The sequence below is a fragment of the Balearica regulorum genome, chromosome 5 (genome assembly GCF_011004875.1).
Source record: "Balearica regulorum gibbericeps isolate bBalReg1 chromosome 5, bBalReg1.pri, whole genome shotgun sequence".
Classification (NCBI taxonomy): Eukaryota; Metazoa; Chordata; class Aves; order Gruiformes; family Gruidae; genus Balearica; species Balearica regulorum.
The window spans coordinates 49,673,257-49,697,100 of NC_046188.1; the positions used below are offsets into that span (position 1 = coordinate 49,673,257).

Consider the following 23,844-nt stretch of genomic DNA (forward strand, 5'->3'; position numbering starts at 1 on the left):
CAAACAACAGCATTAATCAGCAAATATTCAGTGTGCAAAATTTGACCTTTTATATTGGAAACTCTATGAGATTAAGAGATCAAAGCTAGTTTTTCATCACAATACTGCTGGTACAATTAACTTGGGTTTTAAGTTAACCACAACATATCAAAAAGCACCTGAATTTTTTATATATATATATATATATATGTAGGTACTGAAGAAGATATTTAGGCCTTAAATAAAGCATCCCATCTCAGCACAGAAAAGACCCCATATGGACAACTGCACCCAGCTGTGGAGCTCTCAGTACAAGACAGACATGGATCTATAGGAGTCCAGAGGAGAGCCACAAAAATGATCAGAGGGCTGGAGCACTTCTCCGAGGAAGACAGGCTGAGAGAGTTGGGGTCATTCAGCCTCGAGAAGAGAAGGCTCTGGGGAGATCTTATTGCAGCCTTCCAGTACCTAAAGGAGGCTTATAAGAAAGATGGGGACAGACTTTTTAACAGGGCCTGTTGTGACAGGACAAGGGGTAATGGTTTTAAACTGAAAGAGGGTAAATTCAGACTAGATATAGGAAATAAATGTTTTACGATGAGGGTGGTGAAACACCTTTAAAAGTCCCTTCCAATCCCAACTATTCTATGATTCTCTTTTAAATTTCATAAAGTTTTCTGCTATTTTCCTTTACATAGGAGATACTGACTTTTCTATGCAAATGTTACATGCTATTAGTACTAAGCGTTTAAAGAAACGTGATATATTAACTTCAAAGTCTTTTAGCTTTACAGTATAAAACCTGGTCATTGCAAAAGACTAAAAGCATGAAAATTAATAGCATTTCATGTCAATTCAATAAATTAAATATTTTAACTGTCCATCTGAGAGTAACTATTTACTCCTCAATACAGAAAAACAACCCCAAGTATATACCAGTAATCTATGCTGACAAAACAAGAAGCAATCTTCACAGAGTTTAACACAGGGCAAGTCGCATTGGATTCTCTATGTTGGCTTTCAAGGTCTCCAGAAACTTTGAAGCCAGTTCATCATCTACCACCCGACCATCACTTGAAAGAGTCACTGTCATGAGTTGATGCTGCTTAAGTTTCTCATTCCCTTCTTCATCTTCCACAATCTTGAGCTCTGGTCTTGCTCTGCCCACAGCTAGGATGCAGGCCTGCGGAGGGTTTATGACTGCGGTGAAATCATTGATGCCAAACATGCCCAGATTGGAGATACTAAATTAAAGAGAAAAGAGTTACTAGCAATGTCAGAAATTATATATCCCCCCAGAAGAAATAATCTGTATTCATTAACTACTGTCTCTCCCAAGGCCAAACCCATTAACTTTAAAATAGATTTGAACTGAATTTCAGCTGGGCAAATTCACACTGTCAAAGGTTTGGGATTTTTGCAATTACAACTAATGCACCTTTTAAAAAGTCCCATACAGTAACATATCCTTGCATTGCATGCACTACAGGCAGGAAGTAAGAGGGGAAAGTGGTATCTTCAAATAAACTGCCTGCCCCTGTTCCAAGCCAAATGTCTTAGATTGAACCTCACAACTTTAAGTTACAATGGCTGCTGATAACCAAGTGATACCATTTAGGCTTATAGATATCAGTCAGGCACTGGAAAGCCTCATCGTGCCTTTCTCCCTTGAACATTTTTGTCTGTGTCACCACTGGGAAGTGGTATATTAGGAAAGGCCTGTGGACTATTTGTGACAGATTGTCTATAGAGAAAGCTGGCCTACCATCTCCTACTTTTTGTTATAGTTACTGCAAAGAGTGGAAAAAAGATTAATGTGTACAGCATCATAGAATAGTTTGGATTGGAAGGGACCTTTAAAGATCATCTAGTCCAACCCCCCCCGGCCCCGCAATGTGCAGGGACATCTTCAACTAGATCAGGTTGCTCAGAGCCCTGTCCAACCTGACCTTGAATGTTTCCAGGAATGGGGCATTCACCACCTCTCTGGGCAAGGCAACCTGCTCCAGTGTTTCACCACCCTCATTGTAAAACATGTCTTTCTTATATCTAGTCTGAATCTACCCTCTTTCAGTTTAAAACCATTACCCCTTGTCCTATCACAACAGGCCCCGCTAAAAAATTTGTCTCCGTCTTTCTTAGAAGCCCCCTTTAGGTAGTGGAAGGCTGCAATAAGGTCTCCCTGGAGTCTCCTCTTCTCCAGGCTGAACAACCCCAACCCTCTCAGCCTGTCTTCATAGGAGAGGTGCTCAATCCCTCTGATCATTTTTGTGGCCCTCCTCTGGACCTGCTCCAACAAGCCCATGTCTTTCCTGTGCTGAGGGCTCCAGAGCTGGATGCAGTACTGCAGGTGAGGTCTCACCAGAGGGGAACAGAGGGGCAGAATCACCTCCCTTAACCTGCTGGCCATGCTTCTTTTCACATGGCCCAGGATATGGTTGACTTTCTGGGCTGTGAGTGCACATTCTGCAAGTGACACCATCTCTCATACCATCCTCATTAGCAAGCTTAGGAAGTGTGGGTTGGATGAGTGAACAGTGAGGTGGGCAGAGAACTGGCTGAAGGGCAGAGCCCAGAGGGTTGTGATAAGGAGCATGGAGTCTAGTTGGAGGCCTTTATCTAGTGGTGTGCTCCAAGGGTCAGTGCTTGGTCTGGTCTGATTCAATGTATTCATCAATGACCTGGATAAGGGGACAGAGTGTACCTTCAGCAAATTCGCTGATGATACTAAACTGGGAGGAGTGGCCGACACACCAGAAGGCTGTGCTGCCATTCAGTGAGACCTGGACAGACCAGAGAATTGGGCAAAGAGGAACCATATAAAATTCAGTAAGGTCAAGTGTAGGGTCCTGCACCTAGGGGGGAATAACCCCAGGTAGCAGTATAGGTTAGGGGTTGACCTGCTGGGAAGCAGCACTGTGCCAAAGGACCTGGGAGTCCTCGTGGACAACAAGCTCTCCATAAGCCAGCAATGTGCCCTTGTGGCCAAGAAGGCCAATGGTATCTATCCTGGGGTGCATTAGGAAGAGTGTGGCCAGCAGGTCAAGGGAGGTTATCCTCCCCCTCTACTCTGCCCTAGTGAGGCCACATCTGAAGTACTGTGTCCAGTTCTGGACACTCCAGAACAAGAAAGACAGGGAGTCCAGTGGAGGGCTACAAAGATGATTAGGGGACTGGAGCATCTCTCGTATGAGGAAAGGCTGAGAGAGCTGGGTCTGTTTAGCCTGGAGAAAAGATGACTGAGAGAGGATCTTATCAATGCTTATAAATATCTAAAGGGTGGATGCCTAGAGGAAGGGGCCAGACTCTTCTCTATGGTGCCCAGTGACAGGACAAGGGACAATGGGCACAAAGTGGAACACAGGAAGTTCCACGTGAATATTAGAAAAAACTTCTTTACTTTGAAGGTGACAGAGCACTGGAACAGGCTGCCCAGAGAGCATGTGGAGTGTCCTTCTCTGGAGATACTCAAAACCTGCCTGGATGCAATCCTGTGCAACCTGCTCTAGGTGATCCTGCTCTAGCAGGGGGGGGTTGGACTAGTGATCTCCAGAGGTCCCTTCCAATCCCTACCAATCTGTGAATCTATGAACTCTTTCTATTCTAGAAGATATGATTAATGTAAGCATTCAGAATCAACTTTTAAAAAATTGTCAGAAAGTGAGCTTAGCTAAAGTTTATATCAATAAAAAATGTTGCTTGATGATACTGTGTCATAAAATACAGTACGTTAAAAGGTTTATAAGCTTGGGAATTGTAAAAAGTCAGCGGAGAAATTAGTTGTGCAACTGTGTCACTACATTTATGCTAGTATTTTACACATGCCATTTATGCCATTGCTGAGTTTGCTAGCTCTTTTTGCAGAGTATCTTTTATAGAAAAAAATATTTACTAAATATATGCTACTATTTAAAATCAATCTACTTGGTTTTTAATGTTTCAATTAAAAGTAAACTGTAAGAGTTAACACCACAACCTTGCTGTAACTTTTTTTTTTGCCCCTCTATAGACATTCTTCTGAAGAGTGAATTGAAGACAAACTGGATATCACTATCTGCTGTGATGCCTGTGCCAAACAACTCCTTTTAAAATATTTATTTTTAAGCTAGTATCAATGGGTTTTCCTAACTATAGAATGTGATCTAATGCCCGCCCCCCCCCCCCAAAAAAAAAACCCCAACAAAAACAATCCCCCACATTCTTCTGCAACTGGGAAAAATTAGGTGCAAAAATAAACATCAGACCAGTCTTGGTATGAAAACAATGAAATTCACAGAAGGCTCAAATGAAAAAAACCTGTACCAAGATAATTGTTTCCCTCTAGTACAAGACACAGGATACATGGAGTATTTTAAAAAGCAATTAACATACATTAAATGCATTAACATACAGTGGAATAGCTGAGGATAAACCAGTTCTGAACCCACACTGCATGTATTGAATGCCCCTAGAGAGTTTTACCTAAAAGATCCTCCCTGGTACTCTTCTGGTAACAGTTTTCCATCTCTTGCTTTCTTTGCTAGAGCCTAAAGAAAATGAAAGATGAAAAAGGAGAGTGGAAATAAATTAAAGTGTTGTAACAGACTAATTCTTTTTACTTCAGTAAGACATTATAAGTACCATACAGCCATTAAAATGTCATCTGTTTTTGCATTTAGGGAAGCACCTCAGCAACATTGTTGTTTTAGCTGTAATAATTTGGCAAAGACACTAGGACAGAAAACTTCTTTTTCCCAATGATACTGGCTGTTCAACAAAAGCTGTTCTATTACCCTACAAACCTTGCTCCAGTTTTCACAACAGAACCAACATTCTCCCTGGTGTTTTTACATGACAAAAATATCTAGCAAAATACTAATGAGACAAATTCACAGTATTCTTCTTAACATATTTGTTTAAAGAAACTGCCATGTACCACCTCAGACCTTTCTAGCAGATTGACAGAATGTATTTCTTCCAGCTAAGCATTCAACTACCTTAAAGACCACCCTTCCTGTGACCTCCATTTCATTTGTGAGACTTTTCTACTTTTAAATATAACAGAAGAAATTGTCCACAAACTTTTTGTTCAAAATCCAGCCCAAGAACTTCATACTATGTTCTAAGATAAGATCAGAGAAAAAGAACCTTAGGCCCACTGTCCTGGTTTCAGCTGAGAGGGTTAATTTTCTTCATAGTAGCTAGTGTGGGGCTATGTTTTGGATTTGTGCTGCAGGCAGTATTGATAATATAGAGATGTTTTTGTTCTACGGACCTATTGTTGAGCAGTGCTTACACAGAGCCAAGGGTTTTTCTGCTTCTCGCACTGCCCTGCCAGCAGGATGGCTGGGGGTGCACAAGAAGTTGGGAGGAGACACAGACAGGACAGCTGACCCAAACTCACCAAAGGGATATTCCATACCATATGACATCATGCTCACTTTGTAAGAGGCTTGGGGAAGAGGAGGGACTGGTGGGTGGCAGTGTTGGGAGTGATAGCATTTGTCTTCCCAAGTAACCGTTACGTGTGACAGAGCCCTGCTTTCCTAGAAATGGCTGAACACCTGGCTGCCTATGGGAAGTGGTGAATGAATTCCTTGTTTTGCTTTGCTTTGCTTGTGCATGTGGCTTCTGCTTTACTTATTAAACTGTCTTTATCTCAACCCACCAGTTTTCTCACTTTCACTCTTCCAATTCTCTCCTCCATCCTGATGCGGGGGGGAGTGAGTGAGCAGCTGCATGGTGCTCAGCTGCCAGCTGGGGTAAAACCATGACTCCCACCTAGGATGCTTCTATTCTAGCTCTTCTTTAGACAGAAGCAGTGGGAATCATAGAATCATAGAATATCCTGAGTTGGAAGGGACCCATAAGGATCATCGAGTCCAACTCCTGGCTCCACACAGGACCAGCCAAATCAGAGTGTTATCCAGATGCTTCTTGAACTCAGTCAAGCTTGGTGCTGTGACCACTTCCCTGGGGAGCCTGTTCTAGTGCCCGACCACCCTCTCAGTGAAGAACCTTTTCCTAATATCCAACCTAAACCTCCCTTGTTGCAGCTTCATTCCGTTCCCTTGGGTTCTATCACTGGTCACCAGAGGGAGGAGATCAGCGCCTGCCCCTTCACTCCCCCTCGTGAGGAAACTGTAAGCCATGATGAGGTCTCCCCTCAGTCTCTTCTTCTCTAGGCTGAACAAACCAAGGGACTTCAGCCTCTCCTCATACGTCTTCCCCTCTAGACCCTTCACCATCTTTGTTGCCCTCCTTTGGACACATCAGGATGAATAATTCTTACAGTAGCTGTCACATAAGGAAGGACTGGGTGGATGTCAAGAAAAATGGCACTCAGTTGGTCAAAAGCCAATTATTCAGCCACCAACCTGTTCTTAACACCCTGTGAGTACCCAATGGAAAAGGTGGTGACTGGAAATGTATCAGATGACTTCTCCATTAGCAGCAACCTTTTCAAAATGAGGACCTCTTCAACTGACAGCAGAGACTGAAGTGGGAATATATGCAGGACAGATGACATATCCTATTCATACAGAATACATTTAGTGTTTTTGGCTTGAATCATATTTATTCCGCAGGTGGAAAAGCACATGAAAAATGTCACATTGTGACATTTGCAGCATTATGACATTTTAAGACAAAAATAACTGTTTCCAAAAGCACAGTCAGGGAAATAGACTCAGATCTGCTTCTGGGAAGACTGATAAAAACAACACAGTCTGTTTATATTTTCTTTCTTCTGGTAAAAACAATAAAAATAATGACAGTTTCCAATCATTTAATTATGTTACAGAAATTTCAGTGGACGTGAATAAAACAAAAAAAAAAATCTACTTTATCACAACATGAAAAAAGTGATATATCAAATTTGTGAAACTTTCTTGGAGAAGATTATTCTATGAATCCCCTCTGTTTTCTAGGAATTTTCCACTCCCTTAATTAGGAATTCTACCACTGTTTTCTAGGATATTTTCCATGTTCTTTCTAGGAATTGACCTTGGGTTTCGGTTGGGTTTTTTTTTTTCTTTTTTTTAAGTTTCTACATTGCTTTCTAGGAATTGCCCGTTCTGCTTTCCAGGGATTTCTACATGCATTCTATGAATATCCTGTCAAGCACTCAACTCAATCTACAAAGAGGCAATTTCTATGAAACCTCAACCCTGCCTTTAAGGACCAGAGTCAGTAAGTATAAACTATGATTGAATTGACTTCTTTTTGTTTGCATGTGGATGGAGGTAGAGTCATTACAAGATAAACTTTTGCCCAGATGAGTTTGTCAGTAGTTATAGTTCTGACATGGATTAATCTCCTTTCATGTTTTAATATAACTCTGTTGGTCATGGCAAATAGCTGTCTTCTCTATATACATTTCTAAACATCTTTGAGGTAAGGGTTCTGAAAGGCCATGGTAGTATAATGACTGCAATGACTTCAGCTTAGAAATAAATATCAAGAAATTAAAGAGACTCTCATTCTAATGAATTGCTCACTAAATACTCAAGCTTACACCAAGTTTTACAAACCTTTGACACCCTTATTATGAATGTAAAAGTTAAACGGTATATTGAATTTTATTTTAGGCTTTTATTCATCTCTGAATAATTAGTGAACCAGAAGACAACAGCCATGGGAACAGCATTCACACAATAAGGTCAATATGAGCATAACTTGTATGTGCCATTGCATTATTCGAATGATGAAAATACAGTGCTAGGATGCACGTGACCTGAAAAGAAGTTAAAATTAACATGCTGCAGAAGGGGACATATAAGTAATCTACACAAAGAAAGCACCTGCCAAACTACAGGGAGACTGGTAGAAAAGCAGCTGCAGTTTCAGTTTGTGCCTCCCACATGTGTATGTCAGCTATATATTTATTTCAATAATTCAGTGAAGAAGTTGAAAAGCAAAATTATGTTGGTGTGGACACCTGCAATCTATGTGACCCAATGACTTTCATATTGAGTAGTGTGACCAATGTTACACACATTCCATTTCAAATGAAAGGGGAATGCTTACTTTATTATAGCCCTATTGAACATAATGTAAGCCTACGTTCCCATCATGCGAACTGCAGGACACTGTAATTTATGGTAAGAGAGGTTTGTAATACTGCATCACAGTATCACAGGTATTTGGGATGATAATGAAAGTTCAACCTATACTTCACTTCTCATAATGCTTTTCTTCTTGTCATTCTATTGCTAATCACAGAATAATGCAACAATCTCACCTGACCTTCCTCCTTGGCTGGCTATTATATTAGTGAAAGGATTTACTTTCACAACACATTCAACATGAAGTAAGCAATATAGGCTGAAAAAATCTTTAAAACATCCAGTTATGGATGTTTTGTGGCATGACAGTCATGCCTTTTTCTGCTACAACTTTTTTGGTTGTTCCCCTCTGCCAACGCAGACTATTAAGATTCCTGTAGTTTTCGGTAAAAGACAAAAATTTACAAAGTGCACCTTGTGTCTAGTTTTGGGACAGTTTTACACCCCAGCACTACTTCCACTGCATTCCTCAGATGCTGTAGGCCTTTGATTAGCACTCATTAAATTACAAAAAAAGGCTTGTGTTAGAGCTGAACTCCATATTGAAAAAATGCAGACAGAAATAAGTGCCATAATATTACTACACAGAGAGTAACACAAGCAGCTACAAGCAAATTTCTGAGAATGGGAGCAAAACTCCTCCCAAACAAACAAAATCTTAAACTCAAAGACTGGAAATACTAAAGAAATTAACATTATCTATCTTTCTCATGAGGATTAAAGAAATACAACTATATTAAATTGCAGAAGTCTGTACAGGTTTATTTTTCAAACAGTCTAGCCAGCATTCAACTCAATAATATCATGGCTAAGTTACTGTTAATTAAAAATCAATATACTTGCAAAATTAATAATAATTTTGAAATCTAAGGACTGCTGAAACTGCTTTAGATGATTTTGAAACTGCCTTTGTTATTATTAATGTGTATCTCTGTGACGCTATGTTTTCTGCTACAAAAAAACTATATAGCTACTATATTCCTCAGCCTACCATACATTTAAGACCTACCTTTGCAGAGGCAGCAATTTCCTTTATTCCCTTGGCAGCAACATTTTTTATGATTGGTGTAATAAGACCTCGGTCTGTTGCCACAGCAATAGAAATGTCAATGGACTGCAGCTGCCTACAGACTTCTCCATCCCAGGTTACATTCACATCTGGCATTTGCTAGAAGAGAGTGAGTAAAAACAGACAGCTGTTAAAAGAACAAAGATGCAATCAATTATCAAGAAAAAGGAAAATCCTTTAAAACACATAGCTACATAGAGGCATTCACCAAATTAATGCATCACAGACAGCTGTGTGCAAATGTAGGCAAAAGAACAGGTCAGTCACGTCTGTCAGCAGGACTGCCACGAGCAAGGCAAAAAAAAAAAATAATCACAGTGAGGGTCTAAGAATAGATGTATACGATTAGTTTACCTTTATTTTATTTTATTTAAACTTACTTTGTCAAAAAGCATGAATGTATGCTCCAGAAACTGAAAATAGCAGGGCAGCCAGAAGGTTTTTTGGTGCTGCTGGAAAAAAAAGTAACAAAAGCCTACAAATTCCTTCAGAGTCACTGATACCAGTGTCATTAAAAAGCAGGGAAATGGACATCCTACTATACCTGCGTGTTGTTTTCCACTCATGTCTCAAGCATGACTCTTAACAAAGGAAGCTACAAATAGAATACGCTGCAGGTACACTCACTGTTTTTCAGATAAGGTTCTCCTAAAATGCATCAGGCTTTTTTTTTGTGTGTGTGTGTGTGTGGACTCAATTAAAATTGAGATAATGTTTACTGATAATTTCAACCAAATTTTTGAGAAGCTGAAACAGTTCGGGAGAAAAACCAACCCCAACATCTCAGGTAAATCTCAGGTAACTGGTAATAGATACTGTGAAGGTACTATTTACAATAAATCCAAGATTAGTATTCAGTGTCCTTAATGAATCAGGAATTAGGAAGTTGACTTCATAATGGAGTAGGTATTCCAGAAAAAAAGTGCAGGAGGAACACATTATCTAAACCAACTCCACTCCTAGAAGAAATGGTGTAATAGTACTCTCAGTTCCTATTCTTCAACACTAGAATGTATATTCAAAAAAAAAGGAAAAAGGATGGTATTACTCCTCTTTGCAAGTTAAATAAATTACAGGAAAGTCCCACAGTATGCACAGTTGTAAGATGCCTTCAAGTGGGTGTGGTGCAAGTATGACTCTCTATATAAGGTATACAAAACAGATGTTAGGGACAAGGAGTTTTTCCTATCAACTTCAGTATGATTAGAATACTCTTAATTTTGATGTAGACCAGGCAGTATTATTTCTCCCATCATTTCAGCAATGAAAGACTGTTTATTTTTAAAGGACGGATGCTATAGCGGCTGTTGTTACTAAGCCCAACCACTTGTGGCTATCAGCACAAATACAAGATGGGTGGAGAATGGATTGAGAGCAGCCCTGAGGAGAAGGACTTGGCGGTGTTAGTGGACAAGCTCAACAAGTCCCAGCAATGTGTGCTTGCAGCACAGAAAGCCAATCGTATCCTGGGCTGTATCAAAGCAGGTGACCAGTAGGTCAAAGGAGGTGATTCTGCCTCTCTACTCCACTCTCATGAGACTCCACCTGGAGTACTGTGTCCAGCTCTGGGGTCCCCAATACAAGACATGGACCTGCTGGAGCAAGTACAGGGGAGGGCCACAAAAATGATCAGAAGGCTGAAGTACCTCTCCTATGAAGACAGGCTGAGAGAGTTGGGATTGTTCAGCCTGGAGAAGAGAAGGCTCCAGGGAGACTGGAGTCCTTCCAGAACCTAAAGGGGACCTACAAGAAAGCTGGAAAAGGACTTTTTACAAGTGATAGGACAAGGAGTAATGACTTTAAACTGAAAAGAGGGTAGATTTACATTAGATACTAGGAAGAAATTCTTTACTGTGAGGGTGATGAGGTACTGGAACAGGTCGCCCAGAGAAGTTGTGGATGTCCCATCCCTGGAAGTGTTGAAGGCCAGGTTGGAAGGGTGCTCTATTGGAGGGTGTCCCTGCCCATGGCAGGGGGGTTGGAACTAGATGATCTTTGAGGTCCCTTCCAATCCAAACCTTTCTATGATTCTATGATGACACGCTACAGATGAGTTTCTCATGTTCACAGCATAGAACTGTTCTAATCCTTAAGTTCAAGATTCAAATTCTGTATTAGAAGTGTCAGCTGAAAATACTAAGATAAAGAATACAAATCTAATCACAGACTAAATATTTTTATTTGCATATCAGAAAGAGAAGTAATTTTTACAGAATTCATTAGTTATGTCACTTTGTGATGGCAGAGAAGGAAATCTTGTTTTGAATAATGGCTACGAACAACATGCATGATCCACATGTATGCTCCTTCAAAGTACAGTAAAGCAGCCTAATAGTTAAATAAACAGGAAGCTACTTGTCTTTTAATTTTCAGACAGCAATTTAAAAAATCCACAGATAACAACAAAAAACTTTTATAAGCAGAAGTAATAAAAAGTACATTGGATGCTTGTATTCAAGTCATTCTTTCACAAATAGACAAATGGTAAACTAGGATTACATCCCATTATCTTTCTTGACTGGTCTTTTTTTTGTGTGGAAGAGAAAAACACAAAACCTAATCTTTCATTCCTCTCTCTATCTCCTGTTACTTTCACCTGCTCGCTGGTGCAGAGATTTGTTATGCCACGCTCACAGCTAGCAGTTCACAGTAATTTTTGGATGTCACCATTTCGTTGCATAAAGTCTCACTAGGTCACAAAAAGAAGCTTCTTGCTATGTTCACATCTAACAAATGCATAGCAAGCATATCTAGCTCCTCCTTCTTTTTCTGGTATAGAATAACTTGGGAAGTTTTTTCCAGTCTATCCAATGCCCAGAATTTCTCTCAGGCATTTCCTTATGAAACTGCCTAGAATCTTATCTTTTTTCTGTCAAAATCTATAGCTCTGGCAAATATACATTAATATTCAGATCACGTTTGGTTTTAGTCCATTCCAGTGCACTGTTCTCTCTTAATTCCATTCTTTTAGAACCCACTGCTCAAATGATGCAATGATATCATAAGAGTTTAGCTTTTCTAGGCATTTACCATATAGCTACAAGGTGTGATCACTGTGCAATCAAGAAGGTATAGGTAACAAATCTACAGCAATATCAAACTGCTTCAACATCTGCATTCATTCCTTGTCACACATAAGTACATTGCCTTGATGACGAGGGCAAACTCCACAGGACAGTTGAGAGATCAAGCATGTGTCCCCCTTAATTATCTTTCTACATGAGAGAGATCTTTTCCAGGTGTTAGTGATCAGTAAAGACACTATTTCCTCCTGAACCTTAAAAATACCGGCCTTCAGGCTGGTCAGAGCACCCACCTATGACTTACTCTAAAATTAAGTGCAAACTGAATTTATACCAAAACCACTCCACATCTAAATGAAACCATCACAGTTCTTTCTTTTCATAAGCTTGGAAATAAGATTAATTTCACATTATGTTTTCCAAGTGATTATATTTGAGACACTCTGGACTAAGAAGACACAGTTCCAAAGTGTGGGAGTTATAAAGAAGGATCTCTGAAACCTTACAATTTCAAAAAATTTAGTGGCACTAGCAATGTTTTCCAAGCAGAGCCATCGACACAAATTAGAGGGCAACGTATCCAGTTCTACCCAGAGAACACACAAATAGCTTATGGAGACTGTGAAGTCTCTGTAGTTTGGCATGGAATAAGTAGACCCTAATGAAATTTAAGATCTTAACTTCAAGATGTACTGCAATTGTTTAACTTTTACATTGAGAGAGGGAACAATGAAAATTTTTAGCAATGAGCAAAGATTGGTTGCCTGAAGAATTTCTAATTCAAAGTAGAGGTCACTGAATATGCCATCAGAATACATCTGAAGTAATACATAAGACTGGTATAAGACTTGGATAAATATTTGTTTATAACTGCAAAAGAAAATAAGATGTAACAGCAAAGAACAGAAGACTTATCTTGCCAATTGCTTTAGTCTGCTGACAAACCATCCACCATTATCTGCAGATGGTAACTGTAATAAGTGGATCTTTATTAAGAAGTTCTCATTTTTACAGTCCACAGTATAGACAGTGTAGAGAATTTTACCTGGAGAGCTTAAAAAATCCTAACAATAAGCGATAAAGAATTACAAGCATTGCTATGATCGCATTCATAACTCCATATAGGCTAACAAAACACTCTTTTCTCCTTGGCAGTTTGCTATAAAACATATTTTTTTAAAGTCAATTATTCACTTACCTTCAGAGTGACTGCAGTTGCCTTGATAATAAAATCATTTACAGATACTTTAATGTCATCTGCAAAAAGACAACAATCATTGCTCATAAGATTTGTTTATCAGCATTGGTGTGATGACAATATTCTAGTCATTCAGCAGATTTGCTTCTTTAAACATTGCCAGAAAGTAATTAATCTCCAAACTAAAATCATAAAAGAAAGCAAACTTTTCTCCCCCTTGGGACAAAAGGAGTATCATCAAGGAAAAATCTTCTGAGTAGAGATATTTTTGCTAGCTGTTACTAGGTCCATAAAGCTGCTAACTTCAGTATTACTACTCTTGTAAGTAGCAGCCCACATGTGTTTTATGCTTTACATATTTACTGTCTATTTAGAAATCTATTGCAGGACCTAAATATATAAAGATAATACTGGAGATTACTATTCTTTATGTAGTGTGATGCATTAACTGGAATAATTGCAGAGTTCAGCTTTTATTCAGCTATAGATCAGAAGTATGTTATTCTCCAGTGACCTCTGGGGCCTTATAATGTAAGAAGTAGCAAGGTGAAAGCATCTGCCAATCCTTAAAATGAGTTAATAATATATTCTAAAGCAGGCTGCAAAATAATATGAGAGTGACAAAGATGTTAAATTAAAAGCAAAGCTACACACAAAAAAGGTAGCATTAGCCAGAAGCAGATAAAATACCTTGAGAGGACTGGATTTTTTCAATGTAAGCCTAAGAAATACTGCGTAACACTTAGTACATTTCCTTCCTTTCCCCAAAAGCTTGGGAGAAAGGATGGATGGAAACAATAGCTATATTTGCTTTGCATTATTTTTTCCAAGTTTTAGGAGACCGAAAGTACTAACTAAAATCAGGACCGGCAGCAGAAGTAAAGACTATAGATACAATGCAGAATATGCCACAGTTGCAACAAAATTATCCTGAAGATGCATGATATTTACACAATATTAAATCCATCATTCTTATAATAAAAAAGCCACATTATGCTGCTACCATCATCACTGCTGTCAGCTGTACAGATCAAGAAGCAAAACTACTTCATTCTCAAGTCTGGTTTATGGCATGTAATATACATACCTTTAGAAATGCTTTTTAAAAGGGAAAATTATTTCTAGATAATTATATTAAGTGAAATCTTCTTCAGTGATCATAAATTTGGAGTAATGAACCAAGTATCCACCCCCAAATTAACCTGAAACGTTTGCCATGATTGGCATGTCACTGTCTACTAGGGGGGCAGGAATACGGTGAAAATATAGGAGTACAGTTAAATGAAGTGTATCTGATAATATTTTACCCTCAATCATTGAAGTTGACAGTAAGGGTAATTGCTATATTTTACCTCCAAAACAAAGCAGCTTACAACAGGGTATGCTGCATAAAAATTCCACATTACATCTCATTATGTAGTAGAAACCACCATCATTTCCATCAGAAAAAAAAAAGTAATTTCCATCTCTGCAATTCAATTTTGTGCAAAGACATATTGCTGTTTCCCACCTCTACATTTTTAAAAAATATTCATTAAGAATCCACAGCAGCAAGAGAGATGTGAAAAATTTTGAGTGAGCATTCCTAAGACAATTTTTTACTTAATTTCTTATGAACTGCTGCTGTTTAAAGAAAATATCAACATCATAAACTGTCTTTGACATTAACTTGTGAATAAATGAATCATTTAAAAAAAGTCAAGTAGAAAAATGACCTCGGTACTCTTGCATTAAAAAGCAGTCATTCAAAACTCCAGTGAAAGGAGAAGCAGATATTGTCAATTCAATAAAAAACATTGCTAACCTTAGAAACTAGAAATATTGTCATTTTATAGAAATTAAAACATTTTGTAGAAACTTAAGACATTTTATAGAATCTTAAGATCAGAAGAATCACCTACAGATATTGCAGTCAATCTTACTATATGATCTTGACTAACTTCTCAAGTTCTGCCTTAAAATGAGATAGATTTCCTGAGAAGGTTACTCCTCCTGGACAGCTGCGGTCAAACCTCATTTCTCAACGTATTAGAATTAGTTAGAGCTCCATGGACAAGCAGGAAATTGGAGGCAGGCATTGCCACCACCCAGGCCTGTCTCCCTTCCCCTCAGCTACTGCTTCCTACTTTTGCAACAGCACCTCAATTGTGCTTGTATAACTGTTTTACAGGTCTGATGCCAAAATGTATCAGCGGACTGGAACAGCTTAAAATAACTCAAGGTTTGGCATCAGAGGGAATAAGGATACTACAGAAGCAGAAACACACAGCACAGGTTTTCAACTATTTAATCCAGCTTTTCCATGAAGAAGAGTAACGCCAAAAATCTATAACTTTCAAGTATCTTAGGAGATAAGATGGAAGATGCAACTGAAAAAGGACAGCGAGTTCATTCATTGATGTTTTTCCGCAGCTTACCAGATTGGTGACAGAGATATGACCTTGCAGAGAAAAATACAGTCTTGTACTGCAACTGCTCAACAATTCTCTCTCTGATTTTATTTCATTACAGTCCTTTAAATTCTTGTTCAAGATGTGTATTTAATGGAAAATAGCTTTATAAGCATGATGGAAAAAAGAAACATTACAAAATAATTTTTTTCTCAGGCTTAAATATCTCTGAGTCGAAGGATAAAATTTTTTTAAAATCCTCTAACTTAAGATGAGTTACTGAAGAGCAAGATGCCCTAGCTAACCTACTCAGCTGTAAATCTGGCTTGATCAAATTAACTTACAGATGTTGACATTTTAGAAAAACATTTGTTTCCATATTTCTGGCACTGGTATTTATAAATAGATTGTACTGTGTTGGTGTCCTCTTTACAGAATATTAAACCAGCTACCAAATTAAAAAAAAAAAGAAAAAAGAAAAAGAAGGAAAAATGATAGTAACTGCAGGCATTTGCAAGAACTGACATAATACAAAACAATGTATTCCTAAAGAGTTTCCACAGGATTTGGTTCAATACCTTCACAAACTATGAAATTGGAGCCACTTCCTGTAGACATTAAAGTCAGTATATTGACCAAATATTTCTAAATATAATAGAATTTATTTAAATTAAGAAGATTATGATGTTAAAGTAAGAAAACATTTCATTCAGTTTTCTCACCCAACTAAGTAGAAATCCTTAAACAAAAAGATACTCAGCAAACAACACCTTTGTGATATTTTGCATGAAAATGAAGTACCTGCCTGAAGAGTGTTCTATTGAAAAATCCTCTTGGTTTTTTAAATGCATGTAATATACACTTTGTTGAACTGAGATCTGGGAAAGAAGATTCTAGTCTGCATAGTTAATTTTGAAACTATTAACACATCCTATTGTACAGTATGTTCAGCTGATTTTAGCAAAAATAAAAAGTTTTAGAAAAAACAAAGCAATCTTTGATTATGACCTTAAACTTCAAAAACTTTTTGTAACTTAACTTCAGTTAATACAAATTGAGACAAAAAGCGAAAATTTGATTTCTTAATCTTATACATAAACATGTCTGTCATTTAATCCAATTCTCAATGTATATTTTAAAATTATACATCTTTCCCTTGGACAGATTTCTATTCCAACAGCTTTAACGTAGCTTTAAGCATATATATAAATTTCAGTGAAAGAGATAATCCTACCTCCTTCACATTAATACCATTACTTTGCCTTCAAGAGGAATTTACTATGCATTGGCTGGCACATACTAAAAACTCTTTCCTTCCTCAGCATGGATAAAGCCATTCTCACTCAGAATTTGAGAAGCTGCATTAGCTTTCCTTTTCCAGTAAATTCAACAAAGAGGCCAGCAAAACTAAATTTTAACATTGTATCTAGAAGGACAGAGCACAAATGTATTTTAATTTAAAGCTTCCCCTATAATCCTTCACATGAATAATTTGAGATTTCAACCATCAAGAAGTTGAATATTGCTGCATCTGGATGGAAGGAAACAAAAACCTACTGCACAATGCATAGTCCTTTGTTAAATTGCAGTTGCCTACAGCATGTTGTGTTAGCTGGCAAAGTAACACCTCTGTCTTCTTATATCTTGGTAAGTTGTCCAATTCAATAATCGGAGGAAACTACAGCTTGAGTCCAACATACAGAATACTGAAAAGAGTTTTTGAATGCATAGTGTTCTGATTATACAAAAATCTACACCTCTTGGGCAAGATTATTTAAAGAAGACAAACTATTATTTCCACACATTATAGTAAATCAGTTTATTTACTAACCTTTGGCCAATTCTTTTCTTAATTTCAAAATAGCATCAATGTCACAGTCGGCAGCAGCATATGCATGAGGTACAGTAGTTTTGGACTCTGTTAATCTCTTAGCAATAACTCTTCGGATGTTGCTAGCTGGGATTTCTGTGAATGTGCCCTAAAAGAAAACATATGCAGCATACTTAATACCAAGAGAGCAAATATACTTCCCTTTTGCTGAAACAGGACTCCAGCACTGATGCGTTATCATCAGTGACTCCTGCTCTTCAACTATACCCTAAATATCAAAAAGCAATACGTTCCAACTACTGAAATTAATATGATTAAGACCACTGGGTGTTCTAGTCTATTCAACTTAACTTGGATCAACACAACAGGTTTTATAGAATAAAGACAGTTTCACTTTACAGCATAGAATTAATCCTCCGCAGGGGTTGGTATTGGGACCGGCACTGTTTAACATCTTTGTCAGTGACATGGACAGTGGAATTAAGTGTATGCTCAGCAAGTTTGCCGACAACACCAACCTGTGGGGTGTGGTTGACCCACTGGAGGTAAGGAATGCTGTCCGAGGGACCTTGACAAGCTTGAGAGGTGGGCCCATGTGAACCTCATGAAGTTCAACAAGGCCAAGTGCAAGGTCCCAAGCACAACTACAGGCTGGGCGGAGAATGGATTGAGAGCAGCCCTGAGGAGAAGGACTTGGGGGTGTTAGTTGATGAGAGGCTCAACATGACAAGGCAATGTGCACTTGCAGCCCAGAAAGCCAACCATATCCTGGGCTGCATCAAAAGAACTGTGACCAGCAGGTCGAGGGAGGTGATCCTGCCCCTCTACTCCACTCTTGTGAGACCCTACCTGGAGTACTGTGTCCAGCTCTGGGGTCCCCAGTACAAGACATGGACCTGCTGGAGCAAGTCCAGGGGAGGGCCACAGAAATGATCAGAGGGCTGGAGCACCTCTCCTATGAAGACAGGCTGAGAGAGTTGGGGTTGTTCAGCCTAGAGAAGAGAAGGCTCCAGGGACACCTTATAGCAGCCTTCCAGGACCTAAAGCGGGCCTACAGGAAAGCTGGAGAAGGACTTTTTACAAGTGATAGGACAAGGAGTAATGGCTTTAAACTGAAAAGAGGGTTGATTTAGATTAGATGTTAGAAAGAAATTCTTCATTGTGAGGGTGGTGAGGCACTGGAACAGGTCACCCAGAGAGATGTGGATGCCCCATCCCTGGGAGTGGTGCAGGCCAGGCTGGATGAGGCTTTGAGCAACCTAGTCTAGTGGAAGATGTCCCTGCCCATGGCAGGGGGGGTTGGAACTAGATGATCTTTAAGGTCCCTTCCAACCCAAACCATTCTACGATTCTATGATTCCTACTATTCTAGCAGACTGCTTCCAAAAAAAAAAAAAATTTCAAATCTTCAGGGATTAATTCTCTGTCAGAGAATAGAAGCATTGTTCCATCTGCCAGAGCTGGCATATTGCTCAGAATATGCTTTGTTCCCTTTAAATTATAATAGAATGTTTCGTCAGTAAGATACTGCTTTTTCAGTCCCCTGGGTGGCTCCTTAAGACAGGCTTTACTGCATCTCCTTTTTGTTATTCTTCTCTCTCCTTCCAGATATATTCAGTAATATTTGAATGCAGAAGTTTTCCCACCTTGTTCATAGAAGCAAGTCAACTTTCAAGGAATCTCTTGAAATATCAGTGACTACAGAAAACAAGAAGATAAGTGATTCTGTAAAACATTATTTTGTATACCTAATCTATAGCAGGTATACTACATACTGAGTAGTACGCAACACAGAAGAAATTGCAATATGTATGTCTGGTGCAATCACAGAAACATTTTTTAATCTGTAATGTTAAAAATATTTAAGTTTGAGCTTTCTGCGCTTTGTTTGCTTCTTTCTACAGTACAACACCAGCAGCATTTTCTGAATATTATGAATTGTCACTACATTGTAAATTTCAACCTTTAAAGTTACTTCAAATTTAGTTCTAGAGCCAGAAAGGTTTTTCCTCCATTTTTCACAAAAGCTTTTCAATTTCTACTAATGTGTGTTTCAGCATGGGCATTTATTCTCTAAAAAATAATTTCTGGTATTTCTGAATTTCAGATTAACATAGAAACTGTATTTAGGTGCTAGAGTTTGCAAATTACTCTTCAAAGCAACCACTAAGCCCTTTCCTTCCTCGCTTCTTGATAACTCATCAGTGGACATTTACATATATTGCAAGAAAGCAACAGTAAAAATACATCAGGATTCAAGTTTTTCCGAGTTTGGAAATACACTCTGACACACTGATCCTTCAGGGATTGAGGGAAAGGGTGTATTGTTGATTTCCAAACTAGTGGCATCTTCTGTTTTGGGGACTGAAATAAAATTGCTGCCTCTCTGACTTTCCCTTTTCCAAGGCCTGCAACGTAAACTTTTTCATGGCTTCAATTTGCAAGTTACACAAAATAGTGTGCAGACCGTAATTCTGAGAACTCTGCATTTTGAATTACACTGCTTTAGAAACACTCAAACATACTACAAACTGCACGTGACTGGGCTTGGCATCTGGGTAGCCTTAGTTTCCTTTGTCTCTCCAGTTCTGGAAATCTCATATACCTATTTAAGTAGCCATGCCAATATTTAGCTGTAGCAATGTTGAGGACTTAATAGAAACATTACCAGTGCAGCGGGTTGTCCTGGTGTGGAAACTGGTGGAACTGCTGGCCGTGGATAAGCAGAAGTCACAGCTGTTGCTTGCAAAGCAGAATGCACTGCAGTAGGCTGGGGAGGAGCTGGAGAAACCACAGGTTTCAATTCACTGGGTTTGCCCTTCTGCTTCTCTTGCAGAAGTTTGAGAGCATCCCTGGTGATTAAACACAGTGAAATACTGACAACAAAGAAACTATTTCAAAAATTCCAAAAGTATTACTATTTCATCACTTTAACGAGCCACATCTGTGCAGTTAAATTTCTGTTGTCAAAACAAACGTTAAGAAGGTGATTATTACTGATACAAATTTTGTGTCTCTCGTTATCTTTTTAGTATATTCTCATTAACTTCTGTGAATAAATGGGCTTGAATATAGAGCAACAGAAAACATTTTTGCTAAAGAAGGATGACATTCATCATCACTAATTCTGAGTACAAGGTAATTTGTGAATTACACTAACAATTCTTCTGAATAAGATATCAGAATACACTTACTCAGGGTATAAAGTCTCAAATAAAAGCTGTTTCATCTATTGTATTTGTAGGCATTTGAATCTAATGTAATTAGTGTTCACAGAAAATTGAGTAGTATATTTATCATTCACTTTTGTGTACCTTTCTGACATAAATATGCACCAGCAGGTGTAGATAGTATGCAAGTCCATACTTTATAAGCAATTTGAAAGATAGCACCACACTAAAGAACCAAAGCTAAAAACTGAGTAACATCTAACAGTTCCAGGTGTGGTTGAACCTCATCTACTCTACAAACATTCTCCCAGGGTCTTTATACTGATATAGCTACCACCACAAAACTTCTCTCTTGTGGACAGAGAATGACTAACATAAGTAAACTCCCATCTTTTAAGCTACAATACTACATCTACTAGTACACTGTATTTATAAAACAACATGCTTGTTGTGGTTTAGCTCCAGCCAGCAGCTGAGCAACTTGCAGATGCTTGCTCACCCCTCCCTGCCTCAGTGGGATGGGGAAGAGAATGGGAAGAAAAAGGTAAAATTAGTGGTTTGGGTAAGGACAGTTTACTGGGACAGAAAAGGAAGAGGAAGATAACACCACCACTTATAACAGAATACACAAAGCGGGTGATACACAATGCAATTTGCTCACTTGATGACTGGACACCTAACCATCCCCAGAGCCGCTGCTCCTCCCTGGCCAAGCCTCCTTTTTATCCTGAGCATGACTGTCATATGGTATGGCATACCCCTTTGGCTAGTCTGGATCATCTGTCCTGGCTATGTCCCTCCCATTTTCTTGTGAAAATTAACTATCGTGGCTGAAAAGCAGGACAATGCTAAAGATTAGCACCAACAAGACTAAACAGAAAAGACTGCATTTACACCACCACTGCCAAGTGCAAAGGAAATAAGCTATAGTAAAACTTCTGTTTTGCAGTTGTAACTACACGTACACTAGTGACTTGTAAGAGCAGCTCTATCAGTCATACATGTCTTCTCTTTATGCTCCAGATCTGATAACAAAAGTCTGTATCTTACACCCTAGATAGATCTCTCTCACTTCATGAAGACATCACCACAGCATGTACACAAAGTTTTGTTACATAAACTGGCAGAGAAAATTAAAAATAAATGTAAAAATCAGACTACTTACAACCATACCATGGCTTCAAAACATAAGTCATAAATACGAAACAACAAAACTATCTAGTTTCATTAGATTACTGCTTGAGTGAGAGTCTATTCTTGAGTGAAAGTCAATAGTTTGTGTTATTAAATTTTTGTAGAAAGGAAAAAAATCTCAAAACATTATGCATTCTTAGTTGTTCCTGACAAAGCAGCACTGTAGAACCAAGAACTGAAACCTGAAAAGCTGTGTGTTCTATGTAATGCCTTTTACTGATTGCTGACTCGCTTCAATTTATTTTTAGCTTCAATATGTACTCCAGCAAATGATATTAAAAATGAAAAAAATTACTGAGGTCAGGATGTAAATTTGTCATTATTGAAGTTGTTACTTGTTTTCCCAAATTGACAGGTTAGTCAAAATTTCTTTTAAAAATGTGTTTAGTTTTTAACATAACTACTATATCAGGGAAAAAAATGAGATTTCATTAAATAAAATCATCCCCTAGCATTACAATTTGAGATGAAAAAGTAACAGCATGGCATAATACAACTTTCCTTGTTAACATATTAGAAGTTACCAAAAACTACCTAAGGGTTTTAACTTGGCAGTCATAAGACAGACCATCTGCTCATTAAGATTCCATAATACATAAAATAAAGCTTTTCTAACTTATATATTGTAAAGGTAAAAAAATGCTTTAAACTTACTTCCATATATTATGCAAATGACAAAACCCAGATGGTTCTACCTATCATAGCCAAGTCAAAATGCATTTAATAATTTTAGTGGGTTTTAGTGTGTTAACTGAAAAATGTATTGCCAAAATTGAGCTTATCTTTAGATTAGAAGATTCACTCAGGAGTTTCTGAAACTCATGTGTATGAGATATAAATATATATCTAAAATATACATATATAAAAGTCATAGTCATATATATTTATAGATATTATATAAATATTTGTTATACATACAAATAAAAATAATTTCCTTCCCACCAATTCCACATGATTTAACTGATTAAGAAAAACAGATACAGCAATGTTATGACTGTCATGGGTGCAAGATTGCAAGCCTGCATATAAGTATAGTTGGAGGAGGCACCAAAGCAAATCAAGTTAAACAGATTTCAGTACAAGACAGGCAAATAGATATTTTATGAGAACTGGAAAAGGAAGGGTTGGACACATCTTTCCAACCACTCTATAAACCTCTATCAACACAGGATAGTAATGCAGAAAGATGAGAGAGGTAACAAACATGAGAGTAGTCTACTGATGAGAAAAGATACCAGAGCTTGGTAAGCATTTATTAAACAAAAATATGCCTTACCAAACTGTTATTATTGGAAGTATGCAGATTCTGGCAACTCTGTTACATTTCAGTTTAGCACTACTACAGGTGTGTGTGTGCTGCTTTTGGCTGGGATACAGTTAATTTTCTTCCTAGTAGCTAGTATGGGGCTATGTTTTGAAATTGTGTTGAAAACAGTGTTGATAATATAGAGATGTTTTCGCTATTGCTGAGTGGTGCTTACGCAGAGCCAAGGCCTTTTCTGCTTCTCACCCCACCCCACCAGTGATACACTGACATCATCATCATATGGGGCAACACAGCAGAATAAGTGACTGAGAATGGGAAGAAAATAATCCAAATCCTTCTGAAAACCAGTTTTGCCATGCTACAAAGTAAAGTCAAGGGACCTGCACAGGAGATCCAGTTTTTGGCAATAAAATGGCAAGATGGGTGTTGTCAGCAGCTATGTCTCCACTGACTAGCAAAAAGAAAACACAAGCTTTCTTAGGCGTTGTGTGTTTTTGGAGGATGCATATTCCAGATGTTAAAAATGGGCGGTACACCTCAGCCGGGGAGAATGGCCCTACCTGGAGTCTCTGGCAGAAGGCACCAGGGGAGACTCAAGGTTGACCCCTAAGGTTTTGGAGTTGAGAATACAGAGCATCCAGGGCCTGCTACACTGCAACTCAAAAAGAGATATTGGCA

At 38.3% G+C, this 23,844-nt stretch overlaps 1 protein-coding gene across 3 annotated transcripts in view; it reads right to left on the reverse strand.

Annotated features, from left to right (window-relative positions):
• Positions 1-208: 208 nt before the first annotated feature.
• Positions 209-23,844, reverse strand: part of PDHX (pyruvate dehydrogenase complex component X) — a 63,188-nt gene continuing 39,552 nt past the window's right edge. For all 3 annotated transcript variants that reach the window (XM_075754758.1, XM_075754756.1, XM_075754757.1), the window contains exons 6-11: positions 20,204-20,387; positions 17,536-17,683; positions 13,315-13,373; positions 9,034-9,192; positions 4,441-4,505; positions 209-1,223 (exon numbers count right to left, since the gene is read on the reverse strand). In XM_075754758.1, coding sequence (XP_075610873.1) covers positions 959-1,223; positions 4,441-4,505; positions 9,034-9,192; positions 13,315-13,373; positions 17,536-17,683; positions 20,204-20,387 — 880 coding nt within the window. In that variant the 3' untranslated portion in view covers positions 209-958. The remainder of the gene's footprint in view (positions 1,224-4,440; positions 4,506-9,033; positions 9,193-13,314; positions 13,374-17,535; positions 17,684-20,203; positions 20,388-23,844) is intronic.